The sequence below is a fragment of the Galleria mellonella genome, unplaced genomic scaffold, assembly GCF_026898425.1.
Source record: "Galleria mellonella isolate WM207_F2 unplaced genomic scaffold, CSIRO_AGI_GalMel_v1 utg150, whole genome shotgun sequence".
NCBI lineage: Eukaryota > Metazoa > Arthropoda > Insecta > Lepidoptera > Pyralidae > Galleria > Galleria mellonella.
In genome coordinates, this window is record NW_026442002.1 from 2,896,651 (window position 1) to 2,920,062 (window position 23,412).

Genomic DNA, 23,412 nt, shown 5'->3' on the forward strand with positions numbered 1-23,412 from the left:
CTAAAACTAAATTGTACGCACACTGCCCGCTAATAATGAATGCTCCTTTCCACTCAGGGTTTGCTGGAAGAGAACTCTTACAGAGTTAAGCTCGCCTGTTGTACATCTTTATTTTATATATATTATATTTTATAATTTTTTGTGTACAATAAAGAATAAAATAAATAATAAATAAATAAACGTCAAATTTTCTTCTTATCGATGAAAAGAGTCTTAATATAATATAAAACTGACATAAAATTTGTTGGCGCGGTTTTAAAGAGGTAGCAGAATAGGACGTTACAGATATAATTATAAAATTATGACAGTAAAAACTAAACTAAATTTTGTATTTTTTTTTCTAGAATGGGGATTCCATATTATTGCATTTACTTTGAGATAACATGACGGGGTGACTAGGATGGACAGCGGGGTCCGTCTTAAAACATCACCAAAACCTAACTGCGGTTGCCAATCTGCCTGCCAAGTGTGGTAACTACTGGCAAAACCCTCCAAGTGTTCAGCAATGGACAGTTAAAGGCTGATAATGGGGTCCCTCCCCATCGATTTATTGTCAGCAAAAATCCCAGTAAGGTTCACGCGGTCTTGCTTAAAAATCATTGGGTCACGACTGACTGACTTATCTATCTTCATTTACTGCTTCTCCTCCAACGTATACGAGACGTGTTATAATTCTATTCGCATCTCAAAAAACCTTACAAAAAAATTACATTGTTTGTCGACGAAGTGAAAAGTTCATTTCGTTGACAAATAACGTAATTTTTTGTGAAGTGATACCTAATGGATAGAACTAATTAGCAAGGATTTGCAATTATAGCAATTTACAATAATAATTTTAGTCCCTAAATCGCTCAGTAGAGGCAGCACCATCGTTAGCATCAAAGTTCAGCAGTAAATATCACGCAATTTTCATTTATCGCAAACTGTTTACATATTTGTACGGACTGATTACGTACCTCATACGTAATTACTCTCGTACTACCTTATTTATTTACTGATCTACAAATATTTTAATGAAATTAAATAAAAAAAAAATTACGTCAGTTATTTCGCGTTAATATGTCGTCAGCTTGTTTGCCATTATCAAATAAAAGAATATTCCTCAATACTGATCTACAAATAATATTATTCGCAGTATCTTTTACAATAAACTTTGTAAACGTTGAATAAAGCCATAATAATTCATTATAATTGTGTGTAGTAAATTAAATAATTTCATTATTGAAACGATTACACAGGTGTATACGAAAACTGTGTAGTTTCGAACAATGGAACAATACGTAAACATTATGTTGACGTGCGTAAATATATGGAATGTGAAGAATTTTTATTTGATACTTATCGTAGCTACCTATCGTATACACACATACACATAAAACATCGTAAAATAAATAAATAAAAAAACTAAACTAGTATAAATATGAAGCGTTTTAGAGTAATAAATTTGCCGTGTGGTCCCGGCATAGTCCCGTGGGCATCGTCGCAAGAGGCGACTAAGGGAGGTCAAGGGATGCGCTCTTAAAATATCTTCAACTGCGGTTGCCAATCCGTCTGCTAAGCATGGCAACTACAAAACCCCCCATGATAAATATGAGCGAATCCAGGAAACACCTAGTACACGCAGTACTATAAGGTATAAGGTAGTATAAGGTAAACATAGATTTAGACAATACAATTTAAAGTTTCAAATAATTTCTTGACGTGTTTACTCAGATGATCCGAAAATGATTTATCATTTAATATGTTTGTTTAGTTGAAAGATATAAAATTCGTTTGTGCTCGGAAGTGACATATATTCGTTGTGTTTTCATCGGTCTCAAACGGATCTGCACGGTCCAAGATCCAGCGATGAATTTTCACGGGACAGTCCTCTGGTTCTGCATTGTTTGCGTAAGTTTTTTATATCACAAGTATTTCTAAATTGAATTTTAAACATTAATTTTTTTAATGGGATAAAATTGGTAACACTCATAGGCTTACCAATCTGTTTCCAGCTTTTAGAAAATTACGTGAGTGCTCAAGCTATTTTAATAACTAGGTACGTTATTCTAGCTAAAAGATGTATATTGCGTGCTGGACAGACAGGCTCGACCTTTTTTTATTTTTTTTATTTAGAGGCCTTTATCCTATAAGAATATGTCAGCCTTATCGTACCCTAATCTAAAAAGGCTCGACCTAAACAACAAATAGCTTTTTTTTTTAAATGGATGAAAATGGAATGGGTAACCCCGCAGGCGCTAACGGGATACGCTGGCGGGGCACCAGTGAAAGTTGATCGATGAGAATGAAAACAGGCCAGTTAGCCCATCATGATGAATTCATCAGGAATTAATCATGATAGTTTCCAGGGAGAACCGCGAGGAAGTCGACCTAGTTGGGTATATTGCTAGCAATGGGATTCTTAGTATCCATTACTAACAATCCCTTTCCTCCCTCCAGCACCCATTAAATAATGGGTGTGAAGCACCCATGATGCTAAACATCAAAATATAACTGAAACAAACCTCGACAGGGAGCTCATCTCACAATCTGAGCGTTCGCGTGAGAAACCTTACAGCCTAAATGGTCGCGTACAACGCGGTTTCAGAGATGCTTTCTCCCACGAACACTCAGGTTATGGAATGAGCTCCCTGTCGAGGTTTTCCCAAGAGACCAGCATGGGGTTCTTCAAAAGGGGGATAAAGAGATTTCTTCAGGGTCGGCAACGCGCGCGTAATACCTCTGGTATTGCAAGCGTTCATAGGCTACGGTAACCGCTTACCATCAGGTGGGCCGTATGCTTGTTTGCCACCTCAGTGGTATAAAAAAAAAAAGAAAACTTCTTGAAAACCAGAGGGCCTACCATGAAATGTTTTCCGAAATTTCCGTTTACACAAATTTAATGTTAAAATTACATAATACTTACCGTTTAAAAATATTATAAAATATGAAAATATTATTCTTTGGGACTTTTATGGTAGGATTTATGACGAACGAAATGTTAAGCTCCATTTACTGGCTCGATTTAGGTGTGAACAAAAACACGAAATTGAGTCCGAAACTTCGGAATTTCATTTCATGGCAGGCCCCCAGCTTACCTTTCTAGTTTTTATAACAATATATTATAGTACAAATTCATCACCAATTATAGAAGTAATTTTCTTCTCTTTTCTAGATCTTCGCCGTCAGTGGAGCCCCTCCAAATGGTAAAAACTCAAATTTATTTATTTAAACTTTAATGCACAGTAAAATTCTTTGTACATATGGCGGACTTAACACCGGACGGTGTTCTCTACCAGTCGAGCATTGGGCAAACAGAAAAATAAGTAGGCGGTGCATTATTGACAAGAGAGAAAAAAAAAAGCAATATTTGATATATTCATATAATATAAATATACATACAATAAATACATACATAAATAAATAAGACATGAGCAATACCGTGCACATAACAGAGTATACAGTTTCGTCCATGATACCCCCCATGCGTTGCCATTCCTGAGGACTCAGGTGTTATTCCTCTGTACCCAGTAAATTCACGCCATATCCCACCCTTCAAACTGAAACACAGCCATGCAAACACAACTGCTTCACGGTAATCTTAACATTTATATAAAACTTGTAACTAATCAAAAGTACTATTGTCTAGCAAAATCAGTCAAAAGTACTTTTGACTGAACAGGTCGGTCAAAAGTGGTTTTGACAGAAAATTATTGATTATTAGTACTTTTGACTGCATATTTGCGGTTAAAAGTACTCTTGACTGACACCCTTCGTCAAAAGTAGTTTTAACTGCAATAAAGCAAGTCAAAAGCATTATTAACTCGTTAAATGTAAATAAAAAAGATATTTATTATGTGAAATCGTTTAATACGAAAAATTTTACATTACGATCAATACAAAGAAAATATACTAAACTAACCTAATTTAAGTAGGGGGAAAAGGATTGTTAGTAATGGAGACTGAGAATCCCATTGCTAGCAATATATCTAACCAGGTCGACCTCCTCGCGGTTCCCCCTGGAAACTATCATGGTTAATTATCCTGATGAATCCATCATAATGGGCTAACTGACCTGTTTTCATTCTCATCTATCACCCTTCACTGGTGCTCTGCTGGCGTATCCCGTTAGCGCAGGCGTGGTTACCATTCCATTTTCACCCATCAAAAAAAAAAAACCTAATTTAAGTAAATTAGGTTACATTAGGGTAGGACTTTTTAAGAATATTGACTGATACAACCAGGCAAAACCACTTTTGACGGAATCACTTAGTGCAAAGTACTTTAAACTGCTATTTTAGCCAAACATATTATTGACTAAAGCATACGGTCAAAAGTACTTTTGACTGACTCTGCTAGTCAGTAGTACTTTTGATTGGTAAAGAGTTTTGACTGAAACATATGCAATAGAGTGTTCTTATAATTTTTTTTTTAGTTAACAACGAAATACAAAATAGCAATTGGCCGCAACAACAGCGTCAACAAAATCAAGCGAGTGTCTACAATCAACAAGGTGTGTGGCACAATCATTATCTTACTTAATATTTATATTTACCAGAGGGAGACTTTGTACAAAAGTCGTTTGCTTGGGTACCTCTGTCCCATTCGTGTTTCTACCGTGAAGCAGTTGTGTTTGCATGGCTGTGTTTCGGTTTAAAGGGCGGGATATGGCGTGAATTTACTGGGTACAGAGGAATAACACCTGAGTCCTCAGGAATGACAACGCATGGGGGGTATAATGGGCGAAACATTAGACTCTGTTATGTCCATGGTACTGTTTATGTCTTTTTTCATCTGATAGGATAATAGGATATATTTACATATTGGCCCTGTAGAAATTATCTGGTTTCGCCATAATTAAAGTCGGTTCTTTTTATGAAACACAATCTTTTTACACAACTGCCCAAATAAGGAGTGTAATGTTTTCAGGGCTTATGTATGTATGTGAGTTTGTTTATTTCACCATAACATCTAAACGCCTGAAGACATTTGCATATATGGAGTATTGTTAGAAACCTTATATCACCCGAGTGATATAGATTATTTTTTACTATTTTTATTAAAAAAATATATTTATAAAATTATAATATTATAAAAAAATATTTACACACATAACAAAACACAATTGTCAGACAATCGTACTTTTGTGTATTTATTATGTTCATTTGTTTTAGCGGCGAACAACAATATTCAAATCGGCAATTTACAGAGTCAACAGTTCTCTCAAAATTAGGCAAATGTCTTAAATCAACCCAAAATTAAAAAAAAAAAACTTTATTTTCAGCAGCAAACAACAACGCTCTAAACAGTAATTTGCAGAGTCAGCAGATCTCTCAAAATCAGGCAAATCTGTTAAACCAATTAGGTACGCGTATCATTATGTTATCACTTTGTCTATTTTAATTTTTTTCTATTATAGAACCTTCTATTACTAGTTGTATACCATGGCTATGCCCGTAATAGTAGCAAGATGTTAAATAGTTTTATTAAGAAATTGGTGTAAATAGTGTCAAATATGTGAAACATCAGTATATGAATAGATCTGGGACTAATAAAAAACTAGTTATTTAATGGTAATTTAAATTACTGGCCGTGTGGTCCCGGTATAGAATAGGCCACCCCTTCCTTTCCCGTGAATGTCGTAAACGCCGACTAAGGGAGGGCGAAGGATGGGCAGCAGCGTCCCTCTTAAAACATCTCTAAAGCTTGACTGCGGTTGCCAATCCGCCTGCCAAGCGTGGCAATTACTGGTAAAACCCTCCAAGGGGGAGGCTTATCTTCAGCAGAGGATAGTTAAAGGCTGATATGATGATGATGATGAATTTAGATTATAGATCATTTGTCCTTATGATTATAATTCTTATTGTGCATTCTTTTAGTTAATAATTTATTTTATATAATAAACATTTAACAGCTGATGTAGATGTACCAGAGGGAGACTTTGTACAAAAGTCGATTGCTTGGGTACCTCTGTTCCATTCGTGTTTCAACCGTGAAGTAGCTGTGTTTGCATGGCTGTGTTTCGGTTTAAAGGGCGGGATATGGCGTGAATTTACTGGGTACAGAGGAATAACACCTGAGTCCTCATGAATGGCAACGCATGGGGGGTATCATGGGCGAAACAGTATAATCTGTTATGTCCTTGGTACTGCTCATGTCTATAGGCGACGGTTACCACTTTCCATCGGGTGGGCCGTCAGCTTGTTTGCCATTCTAAGTTGTATAAAAAAATGTAGTTGTAAATATATTTTATATTACGCATAAGCTATCAAATGCAAAAGGAATCTTTCACATCGATCTCCTAAATCTAGAGATTAGTGCAAACAAACTCATCCAATTTATTATAATAGTATAGATTGAAGTAATAATACATGTATTATGCCCAATTTACTTAAAAAGTGTATATTTATTTTCAGCAGCGAACAACAATATTCAAATCAGTAATTTGCAGAATCAACAGATCTCTCAAAATCAGGCAAATGTCTTAAATCAACCAGGTATGATATAATAACAACTTATTTATGTCTATTTAACTACTGTATTAATGTACTTTTGTGTAAAATAAAAAAAAAAATAAAAAAAAAAATAAACCTAGCTTATGCTAACGGCTTATAAAATCGTATGGATTTTGAAGACGTAGCTGAGAAAATATAGGTACATATTTTTTATGTTAAACCTGCAGGGTAAAAACTGCATACTATTTGATATGTAGTTTTTAATTGTGGTATTTGTTTCATCCCGGAGCAAATATATGAACAGACAGACAGACATTCTGGCAATTATTAGTTTGGTTTCTATTTTTCTTACAATTTTTTCTTAAATACCTATCTCGTTTTGGAAACATTTGTCCGAAAGGACAGACATAGTAAATTTATAAAATTTCCTTTTATACATATATATACATATCTCCTATATATAGAACAATTTTATTATATGTATACATAGATATATTATTTACTTTCCTTGGGGAACCCGTTTTTTTTTCTTGATGGGTGAAAATGGTATGGTAACCCCGCCTGCGCTAACGGGATACGCTGGCGGAGCACCAGTGAAGGGTGATAGATGAGAATGAAAACAGGCCAGTTAGCCTATCATGAGGAATTCATCGGGAATTAACCATGATAGTTTCCAAGAGAACCGCGAGGTGGTCGACCTGGTTGGGTATATTGCTAGCAACGGGATTCTTAGTCTCCATCACTAACAATCCCTTTCCCCCCTGGGGAACCCGTTGAAGATTTTTTTTTTTATTTTTGTTAGCGATTAATCAGTTACGCAGTATCAACTGGCAGAATCAACTTAGCGACCAACAACAAGCAAGCAACATCAATCAACAAGGTATGTTGTTACGTTATATTTAGGAGCGTTTTTTTTTATACAACTTAGAATGCCAAACAAGCTGACGGTCCACCTGATGGAAAGTGGTAACCGTCGCTTATAGACATGAGCAGTACCACGGACATAACAGAGTATACTGTTTCGCCCATGATACCCCCAATGCGTTGCCATTCCTGAGGACTCAGGTGTTATTCCTCTGTACCAAGTAAATTCACTTTCGCTTACGGCTAGCAACGACGCAATTTTCCTTCATTTTTAAAAACAATACAACATTAAATGGATGAATGAATTAAAAGTCTGTATTAATATGTGGAATACAGGCCACATATATAATTTATAGTTTTGTTGTTCTCGTGTGATGGGTGGCGCCCTCTAGTGTTGAAAAGTTTCTAGGCCGTCTTCATTATATACGAAGGCTTCTAACATTATAATAACAGTAGTGATATTTTTATATCACTTATCTTACTATGACGAAATTTATCATGTGAATGAATGAATGAATTCATTCATTCTTTATAATTTTTTTTTAATGGGTGATAATGGAATGATAGCCCCGCCTGCGCTATCGGTATACACTGACGGGGCATCAGTGATTGATGATAGGTGAGGATGAAGTAGGTCAGTTAGCCCATCGGGACGAATTCAACAAGAATTAGCCACGATGGTTTCCAGGGGGAACCACGTGGAGGTCGACCTGATAGGGTATATTGCTAACAATGGAACTGTCAAAACCCCATTGCTAACAATCCTTCCCCCCCCCCTTATTTATTCATTTATATGACAAAACTTATCATATTTCATAAATTCTTCAAAAATACTCCATCTTACTTACATTCTCCATAATTATTTCTATAGGATTAGCAGTACAACCGGGTGTGGCTAACTTGCAATCAAGCTCATATCAAATACCGGGAACATCATGGCGCGTCGAGACCATACGCCCAGCTGGATTGTCACCAGGCCTCACTCCACCATTGAGACCAGAATTGCCTACTAATGGACTAGTACCTCCAGTTTCTGAATCAATTCAACCACCCAGTTCTGTTCAGTCCTCATTACTTCAATCTTCACCTGCACTACCAACAATACCTGGCCAATCACTATATAGACCATCTACAATTGAAGAATTAAGACCTGGAGTAAACCAACCAGTCTCAGTACAAACTAGTTCCATAGTACCAAGAATTATAGCATTGGATGGGTCAGCTCAGCCACAAACTGTTCCAACAATACAAACCAATCCCATAATACCGAGAGGTATAGTGAACGAATCCCCAGTACAAACTGTTCCGGAACAAACTAGCTCAATACAAACAGTTTCCATACCACCAAGAGATATTGTGGAAGTTGATTTTATTCCTCTACGAGCTCCTGTACAAACAATTTCAAGTCCGGCTCTGGAGACGCCAGCTTCAGTACAAACAATTCCCATAAGTCCAAGTAATACGGTATCAGTTGAGTCAACTCCAGTACAATCTGTATCTATACAAAGGATCCCCTTAGCTCCAAGTAATACATTACCGATTAGACCAACTCTATTACAATATGCACCAGAACAAACAATCCCCATAACTCCAAGTAATACAGTGCCGATTAGGTCAATTCCAGTACAATCTTCACCAGTACAAACAACTCCCATAGTTCCAAGTAATACAGTACCGGTTGGAACGACTCCAGGACAATCTGCACCTGTACAAACAAATCCCACAGTTCAAAGTAATACAGTACCGGTTGGAACGACTCCAGTACAAGCTTCACCTGTACGAACAATCCCCATAACTCCAAGCAATACAGTCCCGGTTGGGTCAAGTCCAGTACAATCTGGGCCAGTACAGACAACTCCAATAGCTCCAAGTAATACGGTACCGACTGAGACAGTGCCGGTACAAAGTGGTCCAGTTGAGACAATTGCTGTATTACCAAGTAATACCGAAAGAAGTCCAGAGCCAGTATCTTCCCCTGTGTATCCTATTGTTGCGCCGCTTTCTTCACCAGGTAAATTATTAACTTGTATTAATATTTTTCATGATATTTCGAATGACCAACAAGCTGATGGTTTACTTGATGGAAAATGGTAATAGTCTATAGAAATGAACTGATATAGATATTATAGAATTCACTGTAATACCCATGGTACACCTCATACGTTTTTTGGGATGAAAATGGAATGGTAACCCCGTCTGCCTTATCGGTATACATTGACAGGGTAGCAATGAGAGATGAGAGGTGAGGATGAAAACGGGTCAGTTAGGCCATCGTGACGAATTCCACAAATATTAACCTTTATAGTTTCCAAGTGGTTCCGCAAGGGGTTCGACCTGATAGGATATATTGTAAGCAATGGGGCTGTGAATCCCCATTACTAACAATTCCATCCCCACCATCTCTCATATATTACCACCTCTGAGAACTAAGTTGTTTTGCTAACGTGCATTGTAATTTCACTGCTGTATCCCACCCTTGAAACCGAAACACAACCATGCAAACACAACTGCTTCACGGCGAGGGGAAGGGATTGTTAATAATGCGGACTATCAGTCCAATTGCTAGCAATATACTTTGTCAGGTGGACCCTCTACATGGTCCCCCTTGGAATTTATCATGCTGAATTCCAAGTGTATTTTTTTTGATGGGTGAAAATGGTATGGTAACACCGCCTGCGCCAACGGGATCCGCCGGCGGAGCACCAGTGAAGGGTGATAGATGAGAATGAAAACAGGCCAGTCAGCCCATCATGACGAATTCATCAAGAATTAACCATGATAGTTTCCAGGGGGACCCACGAGGAGGTCGACCTGGTTGGGTATATTGCTAGCAATGGGATTCTCAGTCTCTATTACTAATAATCCCTTACCCCCCTTCCAAGTGTATTTATCACGATGGGCTAACCGATCTGCCTTTTCATTCTCACCTATCATCCCTCACTGGTGCCCCGCCAGAGTATACCGATAGCGCAGGCGGGGCTACCATTCCATTATCATTTATAACACGAATAGGTCTTTCTGACCCATTCGTGTTACTATCAAGAAACGAGTTTTCTTCTAATTCTCTCTCTCTGGAAATAAATTATTTATTTATTGTTTTTACAGCAAATCCTGCTCAAACTAGTTCCAGTAGTGACTCCCAGAGGTAATAATTTTACATAATTGAATTTTTTTTTATACAACTTAGAATGGCAAACAAGCTGACGGCCCACCTGATGGAAAGTGGTAACCGTCGCCTATAGACATGAGCACTACCATGGACACAACAGAGTATACTCTTTCGCCCATGATACCCCCATGCGTTGCCATTCCTGAGGACTCAGATGTTATTCCTCTGTACCCAGTAAATTCACGCCATATCCCACTCTTCAAACCGAAACACAGTCATGCAAACACAACTGCTTCACGGTTGAAACACGAATGGGACAGAGGTACCCAAGCAATCGACTTTTGTACAAAGTCTCCCTCTGGTTTTAATTGAACAACCAGCTAGACTTTGTTCTCCTTCCTTTCCCGTGAGTGTCGGAAGAGGCAACTATGGGATCTAAAGGTCGATGTACAGGCACCAGCGTCCTACTTAAAACATCACTGAAACCTAACTGCGGCTATCAACCCGTTTGCCAAATGTGGCAACTACTGGTAAAATGCCCTAATAAGGAGTTGCCATTAAGGGATTGAATGAGAGATGGACGGGCAGCAGCGTCCTTCTTAAAACATCACTGAAACCTAACTGCGGCTATCAACTCGTTTGCCAAACGTGGCAACTACTGGCAAAATCACCTAATAAGGAGTTGCCATTAAGGGATTTAATGGTCGATGGACGGGCAGTAGCGTGCTTCTTAAAACATCATCGAAGTCTAACTGCGGCTATCAACCCGTTTGCCAAATGTGGCAACTACTGGCAAAACCCCCTAATAAGGGGAGGCTTGTGTTCAGCAGTGGACAGTTGATGGCTAATGTGATGGTATTTCTTCAAATAATTTTATCTTTAAGTTACTTATAAAAAATATATTAATATTTAGCCCTTAATAATATTATAAATGTGAAAGTGGGTTTGTTTGTTTGTTACCTTAAAGCTCTTTAACAGCTTAACAAATCACTATGAAATTTTATATACATATATGGGATGGAAAAGGACTAAGGCTTTTTACTTCAGTCACGCGAACGAAGTCGCGGATAAATACTAGTGTTGTACGTACTCGCTTATGTTGAGTTGGTGTTTTACAGCAGTCCTGCATCAAGCAGTCAACCGCTGAATAGTGCGCCGTCTTCAAGCAACGCGCAAAGTACAACTTCTGTTCCTGAAGAAGTTCCTGAAGTTCCTGCATTAGCAGGAACATTAGGTATGGTATATATTTCTTTAAGGATTTTAATCAAGTTAGTGTAAACAAATTAATCACTGACCCGTCCATGAGACAGTCTACTGAGGTCCAATAGTAGATAGATAGATAGATATATCGTTTATTTGTTTGTTACTAATCACACACAACATGTTCATAAGAGTAGATAATACATAAAACAACATAAGATTTATAAAATTGTGTTATTACGTGTGATCTGCAGCAATACAAAAAGGTCGAAGCTCAGCGCGGAACATTGTTCAAGGAACAAAACACTGATTTTCAGCTTTAACCCATTTGAGGGTATGTGAAAATATTGAAGGATATGTAAAGGATACGTGAAAGTAGCCACTATATCAGCCATTTTCTGTCCACTGTTGAACATAGGGTGCCTCTATCCCAGTGTTTCCCAACCTTTTTTGTGCCATGCCCCACTTGAACATTTCTAAAATTTTTATGCCCCCATACATAATTTTTCCCGACAAAGTTTACTTGGCGACTCTAATCGCCCAGTTAATATTTTGGTAACGTCAAACAAAATTATACCTAATACATATTTACAGCATTTGTTTTAATTTACTTTTTTTTTTTGTTAAATTTGACACCGATATCTACTCGTAGCATTGCATTTAAATGGCCCGGAGAAAGAGGGTCAAAAACGCTTCGAGTCCATTTTTTAATTGCCCCTCCTTAACTGTCAAATTGCCCCCCTGTGGGGCGTGGGAAACATCACTCTATCCACTGATTCTCTGCAATGTATTGGTGGTCATCACTCCATCTAGTGGCGGGAACAAATGTTCTACATTACATTTTCCCTTTGGGGTCGTCACTCAAGTATCTTTGTTCCCCATCGGTTGTCGGTTCTTCGAGCTATGTGACCAGTTCATTGTCATTTCTAGCTTGTATATCCTTTAATATATAAAAAAAATAGCTGCAGTCAAAGATAACGGAATATGTAGATTGCAAAGGCTTATTTTTAAAAATGTTTTTAAATAAATTTGTTTAAAAAATTAACATGTATATTTATATGTACGAATATATATTTTTTAGATTTTTCTACCTGGCAAGAACTCTGGGAATTATTTCAATTATGGAGACAAGGAAATGAACTACCAGATTCGTCGGAATCATCGTTGACTCCGGAAGGTAATATTTGAATATATAGAAAAAAAAAATGTATTTTTGCGTGAGTACCTCTGACCCATTCGTGTTTCTACCGTGAAGCAGTTGTGTTTGCATGGCTGTGTTACCGTTTGAAGGGTGGGATATGGCAGTGAATTTACAGGGCACAGAGGAAGACCACCTGAGTCCTCAGGAATGGCAACGCATGGGGGGTATCATGGGCGAAACAGTATACTCTGTTATGTCCATTCTACTGCTCATGTCTATAGGCGACGGTTACCACTTTCCATCAGGTGGGCCGTCAGCTTGTTTGTCATTCTAAGTTGCATAAAAAAAGTCGTCATAGCACCTATACTATACGGATCTATATATGTAATCTTTGTCAGATCCGTCAGTATTCTAAAACTATGACGAAATGATGACGATGAATCATATTTGTTATTATATATGCTGAAAATTTTGTTCTACATCCTAATTTGTTGTTCATTCTTGGTAAGTATACTTTACAAAGATTTCTCCTTTTGTTACAGAAAGCTCTCCCCAACCTAGTTCCACTAGTTTTACGCAGAGGTAACTATTTAATTTAAATTGATTTACTCCATTAATCGTTTTGAAAGTTCATCGATGTTTTTCTCAGTACATAAAGTATCCTGTGTTCTAAATTAGAATAAAACATACTCGTGTTCCAAATTCAATTCAAATCCGTTCTGCTGTTTTAGCGTAATTGTGTAACCAATATACAGGCGTCTAAACATTCAGACATAATTAATGTTTAATTCCGCTACCGTTTGTATACTAATGTTAGTGGAATTAAACAAAATAATTCTAATTACTACCCAAAACTAGTGATATGGACAAAATAACATCTAGTTCAGTAAAATCTTTATAAATTTTTACATTTAGTATGATAGGTATTATGGTATAAATTATATTATTAAATAATTAACATTATTATTTCAACAGTCAACCTCAACAAAGTAGTCCCACTACTAACACACAGAGCGACACAACTTCTGTAAGCAGCGTAGAAGAAACTAACAATGCTAGTCAGGAAATCAGTTCTGATGAAGTTGGCAACAGCGCAAACTCCGAACCGAGTTCTAATAAACAAAGCAATGCAGTTCCTGCAAGTAACGCTCCGAATAATATAGCTCCTGCAAGTAACACTCAGAATAACGTAGCTCCTGCAAGTAACCCACAAAGCAATACAGCTCCTGCCAGTAACCCACAAAGCAATACAGCTCCTGCAAATAACCCACAAAAAAATGCAGCTCCTGCAAGTAATGCTCCGAATAATGTAGCTCCTGCAAGTAACCCACAAAGCAATGCAGCTCCTGGAAGTAGCCCACAAAGCAATGCTGTTCCTGTAAGTAGCCCACAGAGCAATACAGCTCCTGTCAGTAACCCACAAAACAATGCAGCTCCTGCAAGTAACGCTCCAAATAATGTAGTTCCTGCAAATAATGCTCCGAATAATGTAGGTCCTGCAAGAAACTTACAAAGCAATACAGCTCCTGCAAGTAACGCTCCGAATAATGCAGCTCCTGCAAATAACGCTCCGAATAATGTAGGTCCTGCAAGATACCCACAAAGCAATATAGCTCCTGTCAGTAACCCACAAAGCAATGCAGCTCCTGCAAGTAAAGCTCCGAATAATGCAGCTCCTGCAAATAACGCTCCGAATAATGTAGGTCCTGCAAGATACCCACAAAGCAATGCAGCTCCTGCAAGTAACCCACAAAGCAATGCAGCTCCTGCAAGTAACGCTCCAAATAATGCAGCTCCTGCAAGTAACCCACAAAGCAATGCAGCTCCTGCAAATAACCCACAAAGCAATACAGCCCCTGCCAGTAACCCACAAAACAATGCAGCTCCTGCAAGTAATGCTCCAAATAACGTAGCTCCTGCAAACAACAAACCAAATAATGTAGCTCCTGGAAACAACAATCCGAATAATGCAGCTCCTGCAAGTAACCCACAAAACAATGCAGCTCCTGCCAGTAACCCACAAAGCAATGCAGCTCCTGCAAGTAACGCTACAAATAATGCAGCTCCTGCAAGTAACCCACAAAGCAATGCAGCTCCTGCAAATAACCCACAAAGCAATACAGCCCCTGCCAGTAACCCACAAAACAATGCAGCTCCTGCAAGTAATGCTCCAAGTAATGTAACTCCTGCAAACAACAATCCAAATAATGTAGCTCCTGCAAACAACAATCCGAATAATGCAGCTCCTGCAAGTAACCCACAAAACAATGCAGCTCCTGCCAGTAACCCACAAAGCAATGCAGCTTCTGCAAGTAACGCTCCAAATAATGCAGCTCCTGCAAGTAACCCACAAAGCAATGCAGCCCCTGCCAGTACCCCCCAAAGCAATGCAGTTCCTGCAAGTAACGCTCCGAATAATGTAGCTCCTGCAAACAACAATCCGAATAATGTAGGTCCTGCAAGTAACCCACAAAACAATGCAGCTCCTGCAAGTAACCCACAAAGCAATGCAGCTCCTGCAAGTAACGCTTCAAATAATGTAGCTCCTGGAAACAATAATCCGAATAATGTAGGTCCTGCAAGTAACCCACAAAACAATGCAGCTCCTGCAAGTAACGCTCCAAATAATGTAGCTCCTGGAAACAACAATCCGAATAATGTAGGTCCTGCAAGTAACCCACAAAACAATGCAGCTCCTGCAAGTAACCCACAAAGCAATGCAGCTCCTACAAGTAACGCTCCAAATAATGTAGCTCCTGGAAACAACAATCCGAATAATATAGGTCCTGCAAGTAACCCACAAAGCAATGCAGCTCCTGCAAGTAACCCACAAAGCAATGCAGCTCCTGCAAGTAACGCTCCAAGTAATGTAGCTCCTGGAAACAATAATCCAAATAATGTAGGTCCTGCAAGTAACCCACAAAACAATGCAGCTCCTGCCAGTAACCCACAAAACAATGCAGCTCCTGCAAGTAACGCTCCAAATAATGTAGCTCCTGGAAACAACAATCCGAATAATGTAGGTCCTGCAAGTAACCCACAAAGCAATGCAGCTCCGGCAAGTAACGCTCCAAATAATGTAGCTCCTGGAAACAACAATCCAAATAATGTAGCTCCTGCAAACAACAATCCGAATAATGTAGCTCCTGCAAGTAACCCGCAAAACAATGCAGCGCCTGCAAGTAATGCTCCAAATAATGTAGCTCCTGCAAATAACAATCCGAATAATGTAGGTCTTGCAAGTAACCCACAAAGCAATGCAGCTCCTGCTAGTAACCCACATAGCAATGCAGCTCCTGCAAGTAACGCTCCAAATAATGCAGCTCCTGCAAGTAACCCACAAAGTAATGCAGCTCCTGCAAATAACCCACAAAGCAATACAGCCCCTACCAGTAACCCACAAAACGATGCAGCTCCTGCAAGTAATGCTCCAAATAACGTAGCTCCTGCAAACAACAAACCAAATAATGTAGCTCCTGGAAACAACAATCCGAATAATGCAGCTCCTGCAAGTAACCCACAAAACAATGCAACTCCTGCCAGTAACCCACAAAGCAATGCAGCTCCTGCAAGTACCCCACAAAGCAATGCAGCTCCTGCAAATAACCCACAAAGCAATACAGCCCCTGCCAGTAACCCACAAAACAATGCAGCTCCTGCAAGTAATGCTCCAAATAATGTAACTACTGCAAACAACAATCCAAATAATGTAGCTCCTGCAAACAACAATCCGAATAATGCAGCTCCTGCAAGTAACCCACAAAACAATGCAGCCCCTGCCAGTAACCCACAAAGCAATGCAGCTCCTGCAAGTAACGCGCCAAATAATGTAGCTCCTGGAAACAACATTCCAAATAATGTAGCTCCTGCAAGTAACCCACAAAACAATGCAGCCCCTGCCAGTAACCCACAAAGCAATGCAGTTCCTGCAAGTAACGCTCCGAATAATGTAGCTCCTGCAAACAACAATCCGAATAATGTAGGTCCTGCAAGTAACCCACAAAACAATGCAGCTCCTGCAAGTAACCCACAAAACAATGCAGCTCCTGCAAGTAACGCTCCAAATAATGTAGCCCCTGGAAACAATAATCCGAATAATGCAGGTCCTGCAAGTAACCCACAAAACAATGCAGCTCCTGCAAGTAACCCACAAAGCAATGCAGCTCCTGCAAGTAACGCTCCAAATAATGTAGCTCCTGGAAACAACAATCTGAATAATGTAGGTCCTGCAAGTAACCCACAAAACAATGCAGCTCCTGCAAGTAACCCACAAAGCAATACAGCTCCTGCAAGTAACGCTCCAAATAATGTAGCTCCTGGAAACAACAATCCGAATAATGTAGGTCCTGCAAGTAACCCACAAAGCAATGCAGCTCCTGCCAGTAACCCACAAAGCAATGCAGCTCCTGCAAGTAACGCTCCAAATAATGTAGCTCCTGGAAACAACAATCCAAATAATGTAGCTCCTGCAAACAACAATCCGAATAATGTAGCTCCTGCAAGTAACCCACAAAACAATGCAGCGCCTGCAAGTAATGCTCCAAATAATGTAGCTCCTGCAAATAACAATCCGAATAATGTAGGTCCTGCAAGTAACCCACAAAGCAATGCAGCTCCTGCTAGTAACCCACATAGCAATGCAGCTCCTGCAAGTAACGCTCCAAATAATGCAGCTCCTGCAAGTAACCCACAAAGCAATGCAGCTCCTGCAAATAACCCACAAAGCAATACAGCCCCTGCCAGTAACCCACAAAACAATGCAGCTCCTGCAAGTAATGCTCCAAATAATGTAGCTCCTGCAAACAACAAACCAAATAATGTAGCTCCTGGAAACAACAATCCGAATAATGCAGCTCCTGCAAGTAACCCACAAAACAATGCAGCTCCTGCCAGTAACCCACAAAGCAATGCAGCTCCTGCAAGTAACGCTCCAAATAATGCAGCTCCTGCAAGTAACCCACAAAGCAATGCAGCTCCTGCAAATAACCCACAAAGCAATACAGCCCCTGCCAGTAACCCACAAAACAATGCAGCTCCTGCAAGTAATGCTCCAAATAATGTAGCTCCTGCAAACAACAAACCAAATAATGTAGCTCCTGGAAACAACAATCCGAATAATGCAGCTCCTGCAAGTAACCCACAAAACAATGCAGCTCCTGCCAGTAACCCACAAAGCAATGCAGCTCCTGCAAGTAACGCTCCAAATAATGCAGCTCCTGCAAGTAACCCACAAAGCAATGCAGCTCCTGCAAATAACCCACAAAGCAATACAGCCCCTGCCAGTAACCCACAAAACAATGCAGCTCCTGCAAGTAATGCTCCAAATAATGTAACTCCTGCAAACAACAATCTAAATAATGTAGCTCCTGCAAACAACAATCCGAATAATGCAGCTCCTGCAAGTAACCCACAAAACAATGCAGCCCCTGCCAGTAACCCACAAAGCAATGCAGCTCCTGCAAGTAACGCTCCAAATAATGTAGCTCCTGGAAACAACATTCCAAATAATGTAGCTCCTGCAAGTAACCCACAAAACAATGCAGCCCCTGCCAGTAACCCACAAAGCAATGCAGTTCCTGCAAGTAACGCTCCGAATAATGTAGCTCCTGCAAACAACAATCCGAATAATGTAGGTCCTGCAAGTAACCCACAAAACAATGCAGCTCCTGCAAGTAACCCACAAAACAATGCAGCTCCTGCAAGTAACGCTCCAAATAATGTAGCTCCTGGAAACAATAATCCGAATAATGTAGGTCCTGCAAGTAACCCACAAAACAATGCAGCTCCTGCCAGTAACCCACAAAGCAATGCAGCTCCTGCAAGTAACGCTCCAAATAATGTAGCTCCTGGAAACAACAATCTGAATAATGTAGGTCCTGCAAGTAACCCACAAAACAATGCAGCTCCTGCAAGTAACCCACAAAGCAATACAGCTCCTGCAAGTAACGCTCCAAATAATGTAGTTCCTGGAAACAACAATCCGAAGAATGTAGGTCCTGCAAGTAACCCACAAAACAATGCAGCTCCTGCAAGTAACCCACAAAGCAATGCAGCTCCTGCAAGTAACGCTCCAAATAATGTAGCTCCTGGAAACAACAATCCGAATAATGTAGCTCCTGCAAGTAACCCACAAAGCAATGCAGCTCCTGCAAGTAACCCACAAAGCAATGCAGCTCCTGCAAGTAACGCTCCAAATAATGTAGCTCCTGGAAACAACAATCCAAATAATGTAGCTCCTGCAAACAACAATCCGAATAATGTAGCTCCTGCAAGTAACCCACAAAACAATGCAGCTCCTGCAAGTACCCCACAAAACAATGCAGCTCCTGGAAGTAGCCCACAAGGCAATGCAGCTCCAGCTGCAAGTGGTGCACAACAAAATCCTGATAACTTGCAAACAAACAATGCGAGTAGTTTGCAGCCAAATGTCGTGCAGCCAAATAAATCCCAGAGTCCATCAAGTTCTGCTTCTCAAACTGCCACAGAAAATATAGGTACAGTATTTTATATTACTTTTAGATCACTTATATGTATGTAGACGTAGACTGAAAATAGATCAGTTTCACTTGTTCGTATTCGTTTCCTCACTGAGGACTAACAATGGAATTTTATTCCATTTGTCTCTACTGGTAGAGCTTCACCGACAAAAGCGCAGCTCTTAAATAGGATAGATAGATAAATCTCTTCTGGTAAACAATACTATAAGTTTTACACAACGTGTGTCTTGCACAACTATGACATTTATTGCATAATTAATATATTGCAATTATTGAGTACATATTTTTAGACTACAAAAGTGGCAAATAGGCATACAGCCTCTTTGATGGTAAACCGTTGTCGTAGGCTAAGAACGCTTCGATCACCAGGAGTATCACGTACAGGACATAAGTTTTTTACGACCCTGAAAAAATGTTCTATCGCTTGTACAATGGATTGTGCTCAGAAGAATTGTTCAATATGATGTCCACTGCCACTTTCTGCCGTCTTGAAAGTTCGCCATTAACAGGGAGTTCACCCCCATACCCTAGAGCCTTGATGGTTGCGTACAATGCGGTTTTAAAGATGTTTTCTCCCAAGAACGCTCAGGTTATGGAAAGAGCTCCCTGTCGAAGTTCTTCACAAAAGGGGGGTAAAGAGGTTTCTTCAGGGTCGGCAACGCGCGCGTAATGCCCCTGGTATTGCAGGCGTTTATAGGCTACGGTAACTGCTTACTATCAGGTGGGCCGTATGCTTGTTTGTTATCTCAGACCACTGAGATGACAAACCAATACCGATATCAATAAAAAAACGTTATTACAACCTTTTAAGGGTTCCATGCTTCAAAAAATGAAACTTTTATAGGATCACTTTGCTGATCGTCTGTCTGTCCGTCTGTCAAGACACTTTTCAAGCTGAAATATCAATTACACATTTAAAGCTATGAAAAAATCATACTTCTAAGACAACGCAATCCAAATATACGGCTATTTATAGTGTTTTTCCTTTATGCAACTTAGAATGGCAAACAAGCTGACGGCCCAACTGATGGAAAGTGGTGACCGTCGCCTATAGACATGAGCAGTACTATGGACATAACAGAGTATATTGTTTCGCCCGTGATACCTCCCATTCGTTACTATTCCTTAAGACTCAGGTATTTTTCTTCTATAAATTCACTGCCACATCTCACCCTTCAAACTGAAACACAGCCATGCAAACACAACTGGTTCACGGTAGAAACACGAATGGGACAGAGGTGCTCAAGCAAATGACTTTTGTACAAAGTCTCTCTCTGATATATGTTTTAAGAATTCAATACAATACTACATTTTGATTTCTTCTCTTCTAGTGACGTCACCCGGTACATCGCCAGCTGGCCCTTCATCATCTAACGGCAACAGAACATCACCCAGCAATTCTGGTGCACTCAAATCATCTGCCACTTTAGAGACAGGAAAAATCTGTGTTTGCTACGGTGATGTACAAGATATACCTTGGAATGTGCGTAGATATATTGGAGTTTAACATATATTTTTAGTTTTGTCATGTAATCTGGTGGATTTTGATAATTCTGATGGTTTAGCGTGTTTAAAAAAATTATGAAAAAAATATATTATGAAATAGTTTGTCAATTAAGTACATAATGTGTTTTAAACAAATAAATATTAATTCAATCATTAAGTGTTTCATTGTATCCACTAATAGCGATCCCATGGATTCGATAGAAAGTGGTAACTGTCGCCTGTAGACACGAACTGTACCTACCATAAACATTAAAAAATACGAGAGGTACAACTCTCTGTCAATTTTCATGTCCCTATTATTTCATTTTAGTATGTAGATGACAACAGAATGAATAAAAAAAAAATTATTATAATTAATTTAATTCTATTAATAAAAGTAACAATATAAAATTAATTACCTTCCTATCCTTATTCCAATTATTAAGTCGATTGCTTGGATACCTCTGTCTCATTCGTGTTTCAACCGTAAAGCATTTGTGTTTGCATGGCTGTGTTTCGGTTTGAAGGGTGGGGTATGGTGTGAATTTACTGGGTACAGAGGAATAACATATGAGTCCTCAGGAATGGCAACGCATGGGGGGTATCATGGGCGAAACAGTATCCTGTGTTATGTCCATGGTACTGCTCGTGTCTATAGGCAACGGTTACCACTTTCCATTAGGTGGGCCGTAAGCTTGTTTGCCATTCTAAGTTGTATAAAAAAAAAGAATATTTGGGGTCGGCGTAATATGTTTTTCTCTTCCATTCTCCGTTATTCGCAGTCATTTCCGCATTCATACCTATTTCCTATATCTAATTATAATTTAAATGACCAGCCCAGTTGGAAGTGTGAACCAGGAGTGCGTTTTCAACTCGTCACGTAGGGGGGAAAGGGATTGTTAGTAATGGAGTATGAGAATCCCATTGCTAGCAATATACTCAACCAGATCGACCTTCCGCGGTTCCCCCTGGAAACTATCATGGTAATTAACCATGATAGTTTCTTTATTGTACACACCAGTTATTTATAAAAATATGACAGAGGTAATCGAATGTACAAATACGACCTTAACTGTAATAGAGTGGGGGGAAAGGGATTTTTAGTAATGGAGACTGAGAATCCCATTGCTAGCAATATACCCAACCAGGTTCTCCCTGGAAACTATCATGGTTAATTCCTGATGAATTCATCACGATGGGCTAACTGGCCTGTTTTCATTCTCATCTATCACCCTTCACTGGTGCTCCGCCAGCGTATCCCGTTAGCGCAGGCGGCGTTACCATACCATTTTCACCCATGAAAAAAAAACTCGTCACGTAGACCAGCCTCGTGCTTCAACGTTAATAACTACCTAGTTTTTTTTAATGGGTGATAATGGAATGGTAACCCCACCCACGTTATCGGTATACACCGGCGGGGTACCAGTGGAAGATGATATAGGATGAAGCAGGTCAGTTAGCCCACCGTGACGAACCCAACAAGAATTGTTCACGATGGTTTCCAAGGGGAACCACGTAGAGGTCGACCTAATAGGGTATATTGCTAGCAATGGGGCTGTCAAACTCCATGGCTAACAATCCCTTTCCCCCAGTAACTACCTAGTTAGACATTTACGTCATTTACACGAGTTTTGGATGCGATGCGGTGTCAGCGGTCTCTATTGTGTCTCGCTATGTATCTAGTTATAAATGAGGCAGCGAGTTTGTTTTTTATATCACTGGGGTGGTAAACATGCACCGAATGCCGATTTTTCTAAAGAAAGGAGTATTAAAAAGGCTTCTTTTGCCTATCCTATCAGAAAAAAGATAAATAAATAGTAGTATATTCATTTATTTTAACATCCATTATATAAGTAGGTAGGTATTATATTTATTTATAATATATGTATTTATAGTATATATATATTTATGTAATATTTTATTATGTATCTTAATATTTTGTTTAACTGTATATTTGTTTATGTACACTAAATATTAATAGTTGTAGCACTTCAGCTGTACGCTAACAACATGCTTTCTTACTGTACTGGGTTGACTGGAAGAGATCTCTGTCAGAGATAAGTCCACCCTTGCTCACAATATTTATAAATGCATTAACAATGTAATTTACAAGTGCAAGAAAGAATATATAATAAAAAAAAAAAATATACGACAGTAAAAACATTTATTTCGATCATGTGTTGCTTTTCTTGTGAATAATGGTGTGAAATTAAAAAAAAAATTGTATGAGTAAAAACTCTTTATTGTTCCCTTTAAAGAATAATGCAGATTAAAAAAAAAACAAAATTATTAATCAATTACATAAACTAAATTACATAAAAGCAAGATGAAGGGGCAACAATGGACGGCCTTATCGCTGAACAGCGATCTCTTCCAGCCAGTCAAAAGTACTAATAACCAATAATTTTCAGTCAAAACCACTTTTGACCAACCTGTTTAGTCAAATGTACTTTTGACTGGTTAAGAGTTTTGATTAAAATATATATATATATATATATATATATATATATATATATATATATATATATATATATATATATATATATATATACACATAAAAACTATGATAATAACAATTAAGGCATCGTTAATGGTTTGTATGGTAAACCAATTCTAATTTACACGCTGATCTCGCCGTGAACATTCCACGGAATAGTTCTAGAATCATCGTAGCAAACGCAG

At 39.0% G+C, this 23,412-nt stretch overlaps 1 protein-coding gene across 1 annotated transcript; it reads left to right on the plus strand.

The window, feature by feature from the left end:
• The first annotated feature begins 1,809 nt into the window (after positions 1-1,809).
• LOC113512274 (mucin-2-like) lies at positions 1,810-20,904 on the plus strand. The gene is made up of 13 exons (XM_031911792.2): positions 1,810-1,890; positions 3,155-3,185; positions 4,415-4,492; positions 5,264-5,344; positions 6,396-6,476; positions 7,237-7,314; positions 8,170-9,309; positions 10,404-10,443; positions 11,526-11,641; positions 12,689-12,784; positions 13,291-13,330; positions 13,724-19,242; positions 20,577-20,904. The coding sequence occupies exons 1-13, from the start codon at positions 1,849-1,851 to the stop codon at positions 20,750-20,752; spliced, it is 7,518 nt and encodes a 2,505-aa protein (XP_031767652.2). The 5' UTR covers positions 1,810-1,848; the 3' UTR covers positions 20,753-20,904.
• Positions 20,905-23,412: the final 2,508 nt, after the last annotated feature.